The sequence below is a fragment of the Mytilinidion resinicola genome, assembly GCF_010093595.1.
Source record: "Mytilinidion resinicola strain CBS 304.34 unplaced genomic scaffold BDZ99scaffold_7, whole genome shotgun sequence".
NCBI lineage: Eukaryota > Fungi > Ascomycota > Dothideomycetes > Mytilinidiales > Mytilinidiaceae > Mytilinidion > Mytilinidion resinicola.
The window spans coordinates 820,601-836,302 of NW_022985443.1; the positions used below are offsets into that span (position 1 = coordinate 820,601).

Consider the following 15,702-nt stretch of genomic DNA (forward strand, 5'->3'; position numbering starts at 1 on the left):
GCTGACAGGGGCCGAATAGCGCCGCCGGAAACATGCAGCAGTGCGTGCGACCCGGATAGCGGAGGGCGCTTGGCATGGGCGCGACTAGGGGTCAGTGTTTTGCGCGGCGGAGGGAGGCTGAGCTGTAGTGAGGCTGAAGCTCCCTGACAACCATCGACGCTCTCCTTCTTTTCAACCTGCCTTCTCCTTGTTGCCGCACTGCTACTTACAGCACTCAGTCCTTATCGACAACATATTGCTTCTTGCTAAGTGTGTTCCAGTATACGGCGTCCTCATTGTACTGTGGTTCCCTGCGGAGCTCTCTCGACCGAACCCGGCTGTGTTTACGACTCCCTAAATCCCTACTACCTACCACCCAACGCACTTAAAAAGCCTCGAAGCGCACCATACTTGATAACTGGGACGGAGGAAAACATAATCTGGGGACAATATGCAGATCCCGCAGAGTTATGTCCAGAAATGCAAAGTCGTTGCGCACATATTCCAGATCCTGCTGATCTTCATTGCGGGATGTATCACCATTTCCGTATTGACTAAAGACGGGACGAATGGCGGGGCTACAAACTGGTATTTTGCACTGGTAAGACTCTCTGGCTTCCCGCGAAGGAAGAGCGCTGGGGCAATTGGGGCTTTTTGAAGATTAGGCTGACAGTTGGGCTGGAATGAATAGTGTTTTCTCACGATTCCTGCACTGATTTATCTCGTCATGGTGCCTATGTGGTCAAGAGCAGAGAGGTTTGCGAATGCATATGCGTTCGTTGCGGTAGATGCGTTGTATACCTGTAAGCCTACCCATTCCGCTGTCCCCCGACGTCAGCTCTCCCGAGAAGGAACAATATTCTATTTCTCCAGCCAATGCTTGAAAACACTACCTGTAACCGATTCTGACACGTCTCAATCGCAGTATTCTGGTTCTCCGCCTTCATCGCCATCGCCCTCTACAACAGCAGAGGCATCCGCCAGGGCGCCAAAGACAAAAAGCTCGACCAGAACGATGGAAACTGCTCCACCTTTGCCTACGGCAACGAGGCCAAATGCAAGTTAAGCCGAGCAACATTCGGCTTCGGGGTCGTGATATGGTACATCCCCCTTCCCTTCTCCTTCAAACCCCCAAGGCTAACGCTTCCACTTCAACAGGCTCCTCTTCGTCATCACAACCTCCATATCCGCCTACTACGTCATTAAATTCCGCAAAGACGGCGTCATGCCCTACGCCTCCTCCAAGCCCTCCCCGCGCGACATGGGCGGCGACTCCTCCCTCGAGCACGGCGTCAAGGACAACACCTGGAGCGCCGACACCCACGAGCTCAACGATTCCGACGATGAGACGCGGACGGAGCGCGGCGGAAACCAGGAAGAGGATGAATACGCGCTGTTGCACAGCACGGATACAGACGAAGGGAGACACCCCGGCCGGCCGCTCAGCTGGGGCGAGAATCTGCATGATCCTGTGCCCGAGTACCGCTATGATCATGATGAGCATGCGAGTGCGCTGAGTCCGGGGGGGTATGAGGAATACAGGAGACCGGCACCGGCGGCGCCGGGGTATAGTTTCAGTGGGGGGGATAGGTAGGGGGAGTACCCCAGGTTTGGGCCCCTTGAGGGGATGAGGGTGTTAGGTGGGTGTATATTAGAGGGAAATAAGATGGTTCAGATGGGGTGTAGATACAGGAGTTTTGGGTTTGAGCTGCGCTTCAGCGATTTGCGATTCATGTTGGCTTGCGAGTGGGCATTTGAGAGAGCATGTGGAGGCGTAGAAAAGATGTGGGGTGATTTGGGCTGTGTCATTGCTGCTGAATATATCCAAGCATTGCGTCTTATTACCTATTCTATGGTTTCGTTATTGACATAATCGTTGCCGATATCGAAACCCGGAGTGACTGTTCCAAGTGGAGCCTCTATACCCTAGGGACTCCAGAGCGCTCGCGGTGTTATTGAGTGAGTAACGTACTTGCTCTGATTTAACAGTCACGGTACACAAAAGCTCGTTTAATTGATCATTCGCTTTCTTTTCTTTTCGTCATCGCGAACTGAGGCGAGCTTCATCGATCCATTCCCCATACTCCCCAAGGTTGTCTTGGTTGCTATCATCTCCGGTCGAACTCTCCTTCACGGTGTATTGCCATGAAGGCTTGGGGCTCAGCCTGCGGTTAGTGATGACGACCTTCATCGTAGGGCCGTTGATTAGTCTGAGCCGCACCTCGTCTCCAAGAGTGAACTTTGGAATTAGCGAAACAGTGCGCTTTACCACCCTCATCCGTGCTGAAACCCGTTTGGATAGGGCCAAGGCACGCTGCGAGTTTCGCTGCGATTTCGACGAGGAAGTTGGCTGGATCAGGTCCTTGGCGGTCATTTCCTCGAGGCTCAAACTATCGTCATTGTCTAGCTCGCTATCAATGAGGTCGTGGTACTCTTTGGCCTCGGACGATCCAGGGAGACACACTGATTCCGCACCGAGTGTCTGTTTGATGTCCTCCATAATCCCCTCCATTGGGCATATGTAAGCAATCCGCTTAGCCATATTAGTTGCGATGAGGTAGCTACAAACACGACTACGGTCATCGATGACCCAAGCGCCTGTGTCACCTCCTTTTGCTATTTCCAAGTTAGCATGAAAAAGGAACTTTTAGAGGGGGGAATATGATCGAAAATTGCTGAAATCCAAGACAGGTGGACCTATAGAACACACGTACCTCCGCCACTAACACTCCAAAGGGCAGCGAAAGTTTCACGGCCGTAGAACCAGACTTGATGCATCCTAGATGAGATTACACCGCTCCGTAGCCGCGATGTACGGCCATACCAGTGGACTTTCCGGTTTGCAAGCTCGTCTGCTTTGGCAACCTCCATTAGGTAGTCATCACCGCGGGGCCGAATACCGCGTACGATTTCCTTCTCTTCTTCTGGAAAACCTAAGGCGGTGGCTCTCGAGAACGTACGGCAAACTTCTCGATGAAGATTTCATAGAGCATGGGCTCCTCACTAATCAGGTTTTCGAAAGTTTTTCGATACGCCGTCCATAATGTTCTCTGGCCGATCCTCCAGGCTGGGTCTGCCTGGAAGCAAATACGTAACCTATTGAGTCAATGAGCAGAACTTTGCCAATAGAAAAGTCTACTTACCATTGCGAGCTCCGTTCAGATTTGGTCAAGGTCTTCAAGTGTTCGACTAGAGGCCGCGGAAGACTCTGAGGGATATCTTCAACGGCAAATCAATAGCGGGCTGCTCTAGGATTGGCTGGCGCTGCAGGTGGGATGAAGTGTCGTCGTCATCATCGTCAGTCACAATGATCTCATTCGGGAGGCCATTTTTGTAGTATTCCTTCCAGTTGGTGTCCTGCTTCATGCGTAGCGAGTCCTGCCTGGCGGCGGCTGCAGGGTCGATACAAAACTGTCGGCAACCGGGAACCACGTTCCATGGAGTCACCTGTTCATCGAAGACGTTGACCAAAGCCCAATCAATCTCGTTAACAGCCCCATTACGGCGCCAGCGACGGATTCCCGATGATGCATAGACATGGCCGAAGGTCAAGATATCCAAGTAGCGCGCATCTATAACAACTGGGCTGGAAGAAAAGTTATCGTCAATGGCGGGCTGCGTAATGATGATGCCTTCCCCCATTGCCGGTTGAATACCCTCAACATCACCAGCGGTGCCAATGCTTTCACCAGAGTCACTACCATCGCCCTCGGAGAAAGATCTGACTTCCATATCGTCGCCCAGAGAGCTAGCAGGATCGTCGGTTTCAGGTGGTTCGCTCGGTGGGGCGTTGTTCGAGATTAGATGGGCCTCCTTGATGTTCTTTCGCGGTTGGCGCCACCGATAAATCTGCACGCTCGCGGTTGTAGCGATTTCTCTGTTGTCTTTTTCGCTTGACTCGATCTGCAAGCCTCTGTACCTCCTTGTGCGTTAACACTCTTAACACATACACAGAATCCTCGCGTTCTTCAAACGGCTCGTCTGCCTCTTGAAGAGCCTCTGGGTTGACGAGAAGGCGGTCGATCTTAGTTCAAGTAGCGTCAAGTTCATATAAATCGCCTTGTATGGGGGGCAAGGCCAGCCGGAGCCGCCGCGGACTTCCCTTTCGCTTTGCGCAGAATGCCTCGTATGGGAGGATGGTCCCCTCTGTGTAGCGATGCAATGCGAACACGATTGTCGTCACGGTCCTCTTGACTATCCGTATGAGAGAATTCCGTGACCAAAAATTCTTGCCTTCCCTCGTTTTGTCCGATGCTTGCTTCTTCGTTGGAAGCTGACTAGACATTATTTTGTCCCTCTGGGCCAGAGAGTTCTTCATCGCCACGATTCTTCTCCCCCGATGGTGTCGCAAGTGCGTGTCGAACCGTTAGGCCATACGGTTTATCCTCGACGGGGAGGATTCCACCGAGTGTAGCTGCTTTGTCTTTAGCTAGCTCCAAACGAGCTTGATCTGTGCATATCTTCTGCTTGAATCATCAGGCTCGCCATCAGCACTTTCTTCAACCTCCGAAGGTACTTCGAGCTTATGATGAACGCCCATGCCAAAAGGATTTTAATCAACAAGGATAATGCCTGAAGATATCGGGTGGCAGATGCTGCTCATTTTGATACGCACCAGTCGAGGCTCCACATAGTGGTTGCTTCTGGAACTCTCGCCATGAAGGTACCAAAACAGGGTTCGTTTTTTGAAAGGGTTCTTCGTCCGCTCACGCCTCTGAACTCTTTCTCTTGTCCACATACTCGAAGTCACCGACGTCCATGTACTCCCTCAGACTATCCATCAGACTTGTTGCGTCCAACGCGTAATTGCACATGCACTTTATTGCTCTTTCTTTTTCCACTTATGCCAGAGAGTCGCAGAGAGTGGGTTCGAATTTCGGATCGGGGAAGTATGGCAGGTGGTATCGCTTCTTCGCCTCCGGAGGGGACAGTGCAATTCATTTCTGATATGATTTCAATTCCTCTAAGAATGTCAAGCTCGATTCCAAGTTCAAGGGAAAAGTCGTCCCCAGCTTCGCCCAGTCGTGGTGAGTAGGTGAAAATCTAGGGCACTTTCAATTCTAGGAATAGCACCCCATCAACACGTTCCCCAGCAAATAAGGCTGGCTGTCTGTGCGCCTATTCGTGTCCAAAGCCTAGACACGGACCGCGTAGAACATTAAGGAACAATAGATGTGATATACTCTGCAAAACCACGACAAGATAGGAAATCCCTAGAAGTGGGCAAAAATAGCACTCCCCTTTCACTTCTAGAATTTTCTCGAATTTTACTCAGAGACTGTGCGCTGAGTCACCCTTGGATCTATGTCGTACGCCAGGGAACTGATATAGGTGTACCCATGTGCTGGGGACTCGAATCGGTGTATTTCGGGGGACTCGAATCGGCGTAATGATAGATCGCAGGCGCAGCATGTAGTTCTCGAGATTTTGGAGTGATATAGTCCCAATAGGCGTCCAGAGTGCTCTCGTCCACGTCCATATCAGGAACGGACGTCCGCTCAAGAGATGGTTCATCTGTCAACTCGCTAAGGTTGTTAGGTCCCTGTTCAGTAAGGGTAACCTCCTCGCCACCCCTTTGAACCAACACGGAGAATTTCCCGTCAACGTTGTCGCCCTAGGTCTGATTTAATCGATTGAGCTCTGTAATGAGTGTTTCGTTGACGGTGAGTAGCATGTCGCCCTTTATCAGGTGGATATCTGTTGGCCTCCCTGGAAGCACTGTTTCGACCACAAGCATCCCAGTTTCTTTTGGAAATATTGGTTGCATCATTTTCTCCAACTGCGGGTTTAGTCCGAGTGCCCGGCATTCTTCGAATGATTTACGCGCCCACTGGACATGCTCCTAATGCCGATGTGGGGTTCCCGCAAGTGCGCCACTACCTTGATCGGATGCTTTATCAGACAGGCGCGAGATGCTCCCGAATCTTTTAAATGAGACGTTCTGGGCTTTGGAGCCATTGATATTCATATGTGATAGTCCAGATCCAGAAATGTCCGAGTCCAGGTCTTCCATCATGTCTGCCGGCGGTATTGCAAATAAAGACATCTGCTCTAGATGACGAGATACATGGATCTTCAGTTTAGTGGCCTCTTTGTAACAGAGTGTGCATACGCCCGAATGGCTCTGCGCTGGGCGCTGGAACATGCCCCGCGAAGCTTTAATTTGACGTTCATCAAACGCACTATCGTACATTCTTGCCATGTGCTCGAGGAAGTCAGAAAGCTCTGCAAAGGATTGATGATCGTGTATATTGCAGCTCCACTCAAGTCGGTGGTGATGCGTCTCGTGATTAAACCACTCCTGACTTATTAGAAGTGACCTGCCCTACAATGATCATTAGAGTCCAAAACTTATCTCTCTGCTATCGAAGAAGTATTCTTGCAGTTCACATCCAGGCATCGTGCAGACGTAAGGCTGTAGGTCTGCTAAGACATGTTTTCTGACGTAATTAGTCCGAATCTATCCCACATCGGGTTCTTGAACTCACTTCCAACTCCGGTCGGACTTGATAAATTGAGTCACTGAACAATAAGGACATACAAATTGCTCAAGAGTCTTGCCGTTCCCTCCGATAGGCCGCGGTGGGATGGCGACTCGCTCGTTATTCGCTGCTTGGTCGGAAGCCACTGTGGTTCTTGATTCGGGCATCGAAGGAGCATAGAGTCGAGATACATCCCGGGGCTCCATTTCGGTTCCAGCTAGTTTCAAGGTTGTAGCTTTCGTCTTCTGTGTTTGACGACTCGGCGCGCTTTTTGATGGCGCTGTTGGACTTCCTACACCAGTCGTACCACTAAATTTAGCGACACGTCGCTCCGCCGTATGTTCAGACTCAGCTGCGGCTGATTGCAATGCATCGGTATGGCGCTTGCGGTACTGTATTACTTGTCGTCGTTTTGATATCAAGTTATCAAGCCGATTTGCCACGCTCTCGTCAACATGCGGAAATTTATCCTTGACGTAAAGTATATCGAACGGTTGGTAATAGGACGTATTGGCAGCGCCTTTGCGCTTTATCCGATCAATGGGAGCAGGCCTACGAATGGGGATGCGCCAAAGACAAGTGACGGTAAAGCTGATTGACTGCACTAATTGGCGTAAATCTGTTCGTGTTCTGGGTGGCGAGAGAGGAGCGATGGTCTGTTCTGGCCTGGTAACGCTTGAGCGAGAGACTTTAGGCGCCGGCAGTTGATCTTTTACTGACGGAGTACGTATTCTTAGCCAGCTAGCCTACGGAGTATGGTACGGTTAGCTCGGCTACCTTGATATAGAACACGGTTCCTATACTTAGCCCACACAGTTCTACGGTACGGCTACGTAAGCCTCCACACACACAGAGTATATATACGGCGTACGTAGCCTAGATAGATGCTCATCCAATACATCACTTACCTCGTTCAATGCATTGTTTCACCTCCATCCTCATTTACAGTCCCTATCTCCTCTGCCTCCGAGTTGGAGGATATTTCCCATGGAGAGTCCTCCAAACTCTGGCCCTCGGCAAGCGTGTTGGATTCGGACTCGGACTTAAAAATTCATCGAATGATACTTTGTCGTCGTTGACAATGGATACCGCTAGAGCCGTGTGTTAATAAGCTTACGCTAATCGTGCAAATAGCCCCTCGGAACGTCTACCTTTTTGCATCTAGTTGGCTCCTTGATTCAGCGACGGTCATACGGCAAAAATCTTCAGGTGAAAGAAGAGGAATGCTCACCACTCCATGCAGACTCTTCAATAGTTTCAGAACCTAAGCCAAGGATTGAAAGGTCAGTCTCTATCGAGACCTTGGAATGCATGTGATGTACTTGTTACGGCTGGACGCCATCGGGGTTGCCTTCGACAAGCCAGCCATGACCCTTGAAGGCACTACCTGAGTTGAAATGTAGGAAAGGCGAAGAGACAAGGAAAACATATACTAGGAAATATCCAGAGGAAAATAGATCCGGTAATTGAGACGATGTACACACCTGCTCCTTGTAAAATGAAGCTTCTCTGAGCCGATAGTCTAAGGAACGCCTGTAGTTCTGTCCGGAAAAGGCAGCGCCGACATTTCCCGCCCATATACTATACTTGTCGAATTCATCTTGGACATCTGTCTCGAGTAATGCATAACTTGTAGGATGCTGCTTTATGACGCTGAGCAAGGTTGCGAATAGATCAACGCAGGTAGTGTGCGATTCTGCGATGGAACCTCCCATGGCGACTCAAAGAAAGTGAGTCAGGAGAGACGTTTACTCATCGTCTCCTCTATGTTGCTATACATGAGACGGGCCCATGATGTTGAGGATGAAGGTTGCAAGGTTGGACTGAAATGCCCCGCCACGCACGGGCCAAGGGGCCATACTGACCCCATGCTTTTTCTCCTCCTGCCATCTCACCTTCTTCTCTGTGGACACTACTAGCGCCTGTTATGTCTGGCTTCGAGATTGCTGGAGTTGTGCTCGGGTCAATTCCGCTGATAATCAGTGCGCTAGAACACTATACCGACGGGGTATTCCATGCTTCTATCGTTATTAGAAACTGGCCTGGAAGGCTGACGGAGACATAGGTCGCGACGATAAAGAGCATGAAAAAGTATGAGGGGGTATTTGAGAACCTTTATGTGTCTCTTATTACTAGTGTGTCGATATATCGGAACTCTTGCGAAGAGTTGCTTAGCCCCCTTGCTCTGCCGGATTCTCAGCTCTATGAATTACTCGAAAGATTGATGGCAGTGCTTGGGCAGACGTCGGTCTCAGCAAACGGCTTCGCGAACGGCTCTGTTCCAATTACTTGCCATTCAGGTCTTCAGTAATTCAGCTCGAAAAGAGAGTCATCCTTATTAGCCAGAAGCTAAAGCTAAACGAAGCCCTCAAAGTCAGTGCATCCATTCTAATATACTGGTGACGCTCCGAACTAAAGTCTCCTAGCCACAATGGATTGACCAGAACAACATTGTTGACGTAAGAGCTCGCGAAGACTTTTTTAAGAGCCTATTGACCCCGGTAAGAGCTGGATTCCGTACGGACAAGTACAGCTGCTGCTGTCAGAAATTGATGCCAACATCAACCAAATATCCACCCTTACAGCAGGTGCCATTGCACTCGAACCTCTTCGCTTTGAACAAAAACGCAAAGCAAACTCGGAATGCTGGAACAGTCTCCGTACGCAGGCTGAGACATTATATAAGAGCTTTTCCACTCGATGGTCTCCTCAATGCGCTTGCCAGCATCTTCATCAGGCTAATTTGCGACTCGACCTGCGAAAAGAACACGAGATCGAACAATGGACCACATTTAGGTTCTTACTTTCATTTGAAGTATCCACACATGCTACCTGGTGAGGAATTAAAGGCGTTTCCTGCTCCTAACTGTGCTTGCAAGGGAGCATTCTGCGTAGTTGTCGGTAGTGTACCGCTCGAACTGCTTTTGAACACATTTGAAACTCGACTTAAACTATTACCAACCCAAGTTGGGACTTGAGCTCTGCGGTGAACACCGCATCTCTGAGGTATTTTAGCGCTGTGAAGTAAGGAGGAGCCACCGTCTTAAGCTTACACATTGCCAGAGTATGTAGATGTGGCCGGGACGAGTTGGGTAGATTGGTTCTTGTATAGGCCACCAGTCCCATGAACTTCCGCAAAGTTGCTCCATTTTTATTTTCCACTTATCTTTAACAGAAGCCTGGTGATCGGAGACGGAAATTGAGGCGGGGTCAGCTTGGCGAAGCTGATAAATCACACCTTGAAGTACAGCTATGTCCTTGTTCGAGAGTACACGGGGATGTCTCAGGATGCGCTGCGAGATGCGATCTAGCTCGCCGGAAATTTTTGGGAAGACAAAATCTCGTAGATTCTGTTGCAAAAGCTGAAATGCTATGCTATTAGACAGAAAGGCTGCGAGGGACTGTACGTTAAAATCTCGTGGTTCATTGATCTCTGCGTCTTGTTCATCGTCACTGGAACTGGATCCCGCAGAAATGTCTTTGTTCTTAATGTCTAGAGGCTTTCGTTGGCCTTCTTGCTCGTCAAGATAACGCTGGATACTAGCATTAGGGTCGAGCGGTTCGTTGGGAAGAGCGAGTCTCTCGGAGTCACCGTTAACCGTTCGCCGTACTTTGCTAGCAATATGCTGCAGCCGAGATCTGGATTGGAAAAGCTCCACAGCTGTAAGTTGCGCCGGCGTCACAGCCTCCTCACGTAGATCTTTCGAGTATTGATACAGCAGCCGGGGAAGGTTTCTCTCCAGTCTGAGTGGGCCAACATTGCAGTCCGTAACCCCGCTGACGCAGAGTGATCTTATCTCGTCGTTAGTCATTAAAAGGGTAGCAAAAGCGTCCGCTGCCGAAGTATGTGCCACCGATGTAAACGAAGTTCCAGACGAATTTGACTGCATATCGATTGAGAATAAGGACTCAGGCCGCCAGGTACTTGTATCAGAATCAGACTCCAGTGAAGACTTGCGCCTTAACGCGATGCGTTGGGCCGAGAACCCCAAGTTATCAATTGATTTACTGAGATGCTCGGCGCCAGTTTTGATGTCTTCTTCATTGAGACGGCGATTGAATTCTAATGGAGTGTCGAGATACTCGTTTTCAACGTCGCGGAACTCCGGTTTTGGGGCGTCAGGGATCTAGTGGTTTTTGGATAACCACTGGGTATCAATATTGTTCACAATGGGAACGTCCCTATGAAAGAGGACTGGGTTTTGATCAGATGGGAAATCCGGTGCCTCCATTATTTTTGTCCGTAACTCGCTCGTCGAAAATGTTGACTTCGTGCTAAGCTGTTTCAAAGCCCATGTTAACGCAGAGGTAAAAGAACTCTTGCCTGGCTTCCGAGTGGTCTTTGAATGATCGCATGCGCCCATAAGCTCGTAAGTTCTCCGTGATGAACGTCTATGAGCAATAGCACCCGCTTCGCAACAGTCGAAGATGAGGAGCACGTCGGCCACTGCAGGTTTGAGGAGTACCTCGGCGCTTTTCCAGGTAATTACATCGTGGTTGGGCCTTATCCCCCTGGAAGAAGTCAGTAGCGTTCAAATGTTATAGGACGGTACTCACGGCCCCAGGCAAAATTGGTTTTGCTTATCAACCCATCCGTGGCCAGCGTAATAAATGATCAAGAGCGAAGGCTTTTGACGACCATGGTCTGCGATAAACCTTGATAATAAAGAATTGAGGTGAGCCTGTGGATTTTGTGCCTTTAGAAACGATTTGTTGACTGTAAATTCGTATTTTTCATCAAACACCTTTCCCAGCTCGTCTACCTGAGATCCGTAAGCAAAGTGTCTAGGGACCAAAGTCGAATGAAATACCTCTTCTTGTACTTTGAGATCGTCGTTATCGGGCTCCCAGGAGAGAAGTAAGGCGGCCGCCTTATTGTGGCCTACCGGCTTCTTGAAAACATCCATGTGTTCGGCAATGAGTGATTGGAAATAGATTTGATTTCTAGTGTGGAGACCATCTTCAGGCAGCCTCAAGCTGAGAGAAGTATCTGGTGTGGCACCAGTGCGCTGTTTCTCGTCTCGCATGACTCAGGTTGAAATTGATGTGAACTCTGATTTCTATAGACGTCTAGCTAGTTGTATATATACTAGGGGAAGGAAGGGGGCCACCCCCAGGGTGGCGCGCTAGTAAGTTCAGATGAGCCCTGCACAGCTGAGGCTTCAGCTCGGTTCTCTACAGCTGATGTTCGGAGAGTAGCTTTCTGGCATATGAGTTGTTGATCCTAGGTTGTAGTGCTGCAACCTGAGTGCATGCTTAATTGAGTCTCAGGGAACCACTGTGGTCTAGGACTGTCGCCGTCAAGGTTGACCGCAGCACCGGTGTACGCATCCTTCACTGTGTACGACCATTTGTACAGTGGATGTTCACCTCCTTTGCCTTCTTTGATTACGACTGCTATTCCTGGCCCGTAGGGAATCTTCAACCAGGCCTCATCCCCGTCGTCGAATTTTGGCAGTAACTAGAAGGTGTACAAGATATCAGCCATCATGTAAGGAGTTGGATATAGGTATGCACATTCGCTGGTAGGGTGGCTCAAGGGTCGTATTCAATACTGACATTGGAGACATATGGATGGCGTGGCACATTGGCTCTCCATTCAGGAGGTTCATACGCCTGAAAAGGCGATTGTCAGAATGGCTGACGACTATAGTGAGATGTACAGTCAACATACCGACTCATATTGCGAATTGCTGTGGATGCTATTGAACGGAGCATCGTCCGCATTTCCGCCCATTGACGTGATGCAAGTAGGCGCAAGACTCTTGTTTGGAACACCAGCTTCTGACTTGGAGATAATGGAACTGCATGGCTCAGATGATAGCTCTTGATTTCTGCCGCGAATCTCTGTAGTTTCTGTACTAAACATGATGATTGCGTTTTAGATGTTTGAAGGTGTGAGGCTTGATGCGTGTCGCGTTACTTGGTGTTGGGGTGGGTCTTAGCAGAACGCCCTGGCAGGCAGATTCAGAAGAAGGCTGTGAAAGCACACCTCTTCGGCTCAGCCAATCTTTCTCTGCGGCTCTCGCGAGGTCACAGCGAATCATACTTGGATTAGCCATCGCACTCTTCCCGCTCTTCAGGCACCACCACGCTGACAGAGCCAGTTGCTTCGGCAAGGCACCAAGCAAGGCAGAGTCCGCCCATCTAACTTGTATCAAAAGACACTCAAATTTATTTCGTGAACATCTCTACCCACATTCCTCCAAAGAATTAAGAGTTGGTTGTTCCATGCTGAATCTTGAGCGCTGATACCTTGTTGCGGCTGGGGGTGGTCTGTGCTCGCTAGAGTGCGGCACCAGGCACGTCAACCTCCCAGTGTCCTAATGACTGATCAACCTTTTATGTCAACTTGGACTTGGACCGGGACCGTATGCAACTTACTTCGAAGAGGTACAACCGATGGCAATGCAGCTCCGTGAAGGGACCTAGTATTGCCCTGCTGGAGCCTACGGATGCCATGGCACTCACGGCTGGCCCACCAGGACCCCAACAAGGCGATAATCCAGTGGAGAACCAAGCACAATCAAGGAAATTGCAAACTGGTCGCCACATGTTCAGCTCGAAGCGCCTGGTACAATATAAGGCGGCCCTAAAAGACCAGTTCGAAAAGAGGCAACGGTCCCTCGCTATCGACCGCTCCCTCAAGAGAGACTGGAACCGGAGAGTCCAGAGTGAATATAACATTCTGCTTCTTGGCGCTGACCACAAGGGGAAAAAAGAGATTATGGAGGTTGTGAGGGGCTTTTACGAGGATACTTACACGACCGATGAGTTAGCAGGATACCGACTCACGATTTACAAGATTCTGATTGACTCCGTTAAAGCGTTAGTTAGTGCTATGGATAAATCTGGGATAGTACCAGACAGTAACGAAAACAAAAGCTATTGCGCTTATCTGAAATCTTTTGCTGTTCCGCCGGCTGATCCACAGAAGCCCCTGGAACCTAAGGTTGGTGAAGCTATTGCTGCTTTGAGGACGGACCGGTGTATTGCACGGGCAATGGAGAATTCGAATCATTTTGATATTTCGGAAGATGCGATGCAATGCGTCACAGCAGCTTCTTCTCGATGAGTCTAAATACTGATAGCTTGCAGTTTCATCAATTCCGCGCAACGGATTGCTAGTCCAGACTATCTCCCGACTCCCGCCGACATCTCTCGGACACGAACAACCGACAGCTTCCTCGCCCGCTATTCAATGTATAACACCATTTCAATGTGTGATCTTAGCATCCGACTCTTCGATAGCGGTTCTGCAAGACGCCGGAGTCGGAAATGGGCAGAATGCCTCGAGACGACGGCCCAGATGGTCATCTTCGTGGTGGACCTCGCCTACTACGACGAGCCGTTGTTCGACGACAATTCCTTCACCAGAATGACGGACATGCTGGCGCTTTGGGAAAGGACAGTCAAGTCTCGCTGGCACGAGCGCATGCCGTTCGTGCTGTTCTTGAACAACGCAGACGAGTTCAAGGCGAAGCTGGGGCGAAGCCCGCTGGCGGATTACTTCCCAGACTACGCCGGCGGCAACGACCACTATAGTGCTAGTAGGTACCTGATAGAGCGCTTCGAAGGTATTATAGATCACGAGCGGAATGATTATATGTATGCTATGTTTACCCTGTCTTCCAATGCTACACAACTGCGGGATGTATTCATTGCAGTTGCGGTTCTTATAAATAAGAGCTTTTCCCATGTCGCTGGTTTTTGAAAGTATGGTAAACCTCGCAGGCGAAGCAGAGCCTAAAGACCGTGTCACTTAGGAATACCGCAGCGCGTATCATCATGCCTTCAATCATTTATTGGTTCAAATGTAAACTCGGCAAACTTACTGATGCGTGTGCCTCATTTCAATGAAGTGGGGGCCGCCCTCTAAGGTAGAGGTAGGATAGAGGTATCTTAGATCAACCCTCCAAACCATAGTGACAAACGCCCTTACTACCATATGAAAAGGATTCATCAACTGTCTCGGAAGGTGCACAGCCTATCCCTACGCGCCTGAATTGATCCCAGTCAGATGAATGGCGGCGTCGACAGAGCGGAGCTTTGAGTCTAGATCTACAATGGGAGGAACATGAGCTGAGCTCGTCTTTTCTTTCTATTCAAGCCATCGACTGTCACTATTCCTTGACCTATCTCCTTAGTCCAAAACCATGTTCTAGTACAGTATTTTGTCAAAGAAATTTGTACACTCGTTTACCATTGCGAACGGAGCTTCACAGTATTTTCAGCAATCAAAACGAAAGAGAAGTGCGGCATATTGGCAAAACCAGGAAACTCCCAAGATTATCCCAAACAGCATCAACGAGGTGTAACGCAAGATCGGCAGTGTATTTGCTGACCCCGATTTCTACTAGTAGTCCGATGAAGCTCCACAGGCAATGGCAGGAAAGTGCATAGAGATCTATGGCAAGGCACTGTAGGAGCGCTTCCCTCTCCACTAGCGCTGGCCTCAAGGCTTGCGTGTCTGTTATCTACATCTCTTGCGTATATGTAACTACCGTATTTCGGTTGAGAGGTAGTCCTGTCAATCACCTACAAGCTGTGATTAAGTGAGAGTGTTTGAAGTTACTAACCTGACGCATACAGGCACGTGACTTCCAGGAGACCATTTTCATCGTGTATATGGGCTCTGCCGCTAAAATCAAGTGCAAATAAGAATTTAAAACGACATGGGGCTTTAGACCTGCGTGACGGTGGATGAGGGCGGGCTTGAGAAGTTGAGAAGTTATCCGGGGCTTGGGACTCCTAATAAGGGTTTTGTTGCGGTAACTATGTCTTTATTTTGAGAGAATATATGGTGTGGAAGTATGCTGCGGAGGTCGGTTCTCTCAAGCTGTTGACGTGTAGCTCGTTTCCACAACAGTACTGAGTGGAGGATGGATATTAGGAATGTGCGCACACAACATCTTCGACTCCTATCTGGCCCAAACACGGTTTGCTCACATGACTTTCCCCCTCTCTGTTCCTCTTCACCGCTACTACAGTCCTGCTCCCAACAACCCCTGTCTCGCGGCACCCCCTCTGGCTCCTATAAAACCTCTCGCCTCCCCATCCTCTCCTCTCCAGAACCCATCAACCAACTCCAACCATCAAAACAGACTCGGGAAGTGTGTTATGAGCTCCGGGCCGTGTCTCTTCAACAAAGCTCGCAAATTTCAGTAATGCGTTGGACCCGAACAATCCTCAGCGACCGTCACCACTCCTACCCGACGAAGAACAGAACCGCCTCGCACTG

At 49.6% G+C, this 15,702-nt stretch overlaps 9 protein-coding genes across 9 annotated transcripts; 3 read left to right on the forward strand and 6 right to left on the reverse strand.

The window, feature by feature from the left end:
- Positions 1–45: 45 nt before the first annotated feature.
- On the forward strand, positions 46–1,846 carry BDZ99DRAFT_440483 (uncharacterized protein). The gene is made up of 4 exons (XM_033717716.1): positions 46–580; positions 671–782; positions 905–1,079; positions 1,138–1,846. Exons 1-4 carry the CDS (start codon positions 431–433, stop codon positions 1,571–1,573), a joined length of 873 nt encoding a protein of 290 aa, XP_033578567.1. The 5' UTR covers positions 46–430; the 3' UTR covers positions 1,574–1,846.
- On the reverse strand, positions 1,816–2,985 carry BDZ99DRAFT_277744 (uncharacterized protein). Its single transcript, XM_033713966.1, has 2 exons — positions 2,694–2,985; positions 1,816–2,595 (listed from the first exon to the last, which is right to left on the reverse strand). The coding sequence occupies exons 1-2, from the start codon at positions 2,848–2,850 to the stop codon at positions 2,021–2,023; spliced, it is 732 nt and encodes a 243-aa protein (XP_033578568.1). The 5' UTR covers positions 2,851–2,985; the 3' UTR covers positions 1,816–2,020.
- On the reverse strand, positions 2,986–3,860 carry BDZ99DRAFT_277743 (uncharacterized protein). The gene is made up of 2 exons (XM_033713965.1): positions 3,123–3,860; positions 2,986–3,075 (listed from the first exon to the last, which is right to left on the reverse strand). The coding sequence occupies exon 1, from the start codon at positions 3,709–3,711 to the stop codon at positions 3,169–3,171; it is 543 nt and encodes a 180-aa protein (XP_033578569.1). The 5' UTR covers positions 3,712–3,860; the 3' UTR covers positions 2,986–3,075; positions 3,123–3,168.
- Positions 3,861–4,466: 606 nt separating this feature from the next.
- BDZ99DRAFT_277741 (uncharacterized protein) lies at positions 4,467–5,132 on the forward strand. The gene has a single exon (XM_033713964.1). It carries the CDS (start codon positions 4,637–4,639, stop codon positions 5,012–5,014), a length of 378 nt encoding a protein of 125 aa, XP_033578570.1. The 5' UTR covers positions 4,467–4,636; the 3' UTR covers positions 5,015–5,132.
- Positions 5,133–5,821: 689 nt separating this feature from the next.
- Positions 5,822–7,397, reverse strand: BDZ99DRAFT_475143 (uncharacterized protein; the record flags this gene model as incomplete). The annotated part of the gene is made up of 3 exons (XM_033721959.1): positions 5,822–6,304; positions 6,521–7,176; positions 7,370–7,397. The coding sequence occupies 3 exons, from the start codon at positions 7,395–7,397 to the stop codon at positions 5,822–5,824; spliced, it is 1,167 nt and encodes a 388-aa protein (XP_033578571.1).
- On the reverse strand, positions 7,276–8,242 carry BDZ99DRAFT_277880 (uncharacterized protein). The gene is made up of 5 exons (XM_033713967.1): positions 7,946–8,242; positions 7,693–7,725; positions 7,613–7,622; positions 7,370–7,552; positions 7,276–7,279 (listed from the first exon to the last, which is right to left on the reverse strand). The coding sequence occupies exons 1-4, from the start codon at positions 8,174–8,176 to the stop codon at positions 7,413–7,415; spliced, it is 414 nt and encodes a 137-aa protein (XP_033578572.1). The 5' UTR covers positions 8,177–8,242; the 3' UTR covers positions 7,276–7,279; positions 7,370–7,412.
- A 999-nt stretch (positions 8,243–9,241) lies between these two features.
- Positions 9,242–10,470, reverse strand: BDZ99DRAFT_277958 (uncharacterized protein). Its single transcript, XM_033713969.1, has one exon. The coding sequence runs from the start codon at positions 10,349–10,351 to the stop codon at positions 9,473–9,475; it is 879 nt and encodes a 292-aa protein (XP_033578573.1). The 5' UTR covers positions 10,352–10,470; the 3' UTR covers positions 9,242–9,472.
- A 1,058-nt stretch (positions 10,471–11,528) lies between these two features.
- Positions 11,529–12,390, reverse strand: BDZ99DRAFT_461628 (uncharacterized protein). The gene is made up of 3 exons (XM_033719661.1): positions 12,136–12,390; positions 12,021–12,077; positions 11,529–11,922 (listed from the first exon to the last, which is right to left on the reverse strand). Exons 1-3 carry the CDS (start codon positions 12,328–12,330, stop codon positions 11,686–11,688), a joined length of 489 nt encoding a protein of 162 aa, XP_033578574.1. The 5' UTR covers positions 12,331–12,390; the 3' UTR covers positions 11,529–11,685.
- A 624-nt stretch (positions 12,391–13,014) lies between these two features.
- On the forward strand, positions 13,015–14,175 carry BDZ99DRAFT_487286 (P-loop containing nucleoside triphosphate hydrolase protein; the record flags this gene model as incomplete). The annotated part of the gene is made up of 2 exons (XM_033722823.1): positions 13,015–13,448; positions 13,560–14,175. The coding sequence occupies 2 exons, from the start codon at positions 13,015–13,017 to the stop codon at positions 14,173–14,175; spliced, it is 1,050 nt and encodes a 349-aa protein (XP_033578575.1).
- Positions 14,176–15,702: the final 1,527 nt, after the last annotated feature.

Bases quoted from the DNA above. Each gene is read 5' to 3' on its own strand.
- BDZ99DRAFT_440483 (XM_033717716.1), top strand. From the start codon at position 431: ATGCAGATCCCGCAGAGTTATGTCCAGAAATGCAAAGTCGTTGCGCAC. The intron at 581-670 runs GTAAGACTCTCT...TGGAATGAATAG, and splicing joins CAAACTGGTATTTTGCACTG to TGTTTTCTCACGATTCCTGC. The intron at 783-904 runs GTAAGCCTACCC...TCTCAATCGCAG, and splicing joins GGTAGATGCGTTGTATACCT to TATTCTGGTTCTCCGCCTTC.
- BDZ99DRAFT_277744 (XM_033713966.1), bottom strand. From the start codon at position 2,850: ATGGAGGTTGCCAAAGCAGACGAGCTTGCAAACCGGAAAGTCCACTGG. The intron at 2,596-2,693 runs GTACGTGTGTTC...ACTTGGAAATAG, and splicing joins TTGGAGTGTTAGTGGCGGAG to CAAAAGGAGGTGACACAGGC.
- BDZ99DRAFT_277743 (XM_033713965.1), bottom strand. From the start codon at position 3,711: ATGGAAGTCAGATCTTTCTCCGAGGGCGATGGTAGTGACTCTGGTGAA.
- BDZ99DRAFT_277741 (XM_033713964.1), top strand. From the start codon at position 4,637: ATGAAGGTACCAAAACAGGGTTCGTTTTTTGAAAGGGTTCTTCGTCCG.
- BDZ99DRAFT_277880 (XM_033713967.1), bottom strand. From the start codon at position 8,176: ATGGGAGGTTCCATCGCAGAATCGCACACTACCTGCGTTGATCTATTC. The intron at 7,726-7,945 runs GTGTGTACATCG...TCCTTGGCTTAG, and splicing joins CTTCATTTTACAAGGAGCAG to GTTCTGAAACTATTGAAGAG.
- BDZ99DRAFT_277958 (XM_033713969.1), bottom strand. From the start codon at position 10,351: ATGCAGTCAAATTCGTCTGGAACTTCGTTTACATCGGTGGCACATACT.
- BDZ99DRAFT_461628 (XM_033719661.1), bottom strand. From the start codon at position 12,330: ATGTTTAGTACAGAAACTACAGAGATTCGCGGCAGAAATCAAGAGCTA. The intron at 12,078-12,135 runs GTATGTTGACTG...TCGCCTTTTCAG, and splicing joins GCAATTCGCAATATGAGTCG to GCGTATGAACCTCCTGAATG. The intron at 11,923-12,020 runs GTCAGTATTGAA...TACACCTTCTAG, and splicing joins GCCATCCATATGTCTCCAAT to TTACTGCCAAAATTCGACGA.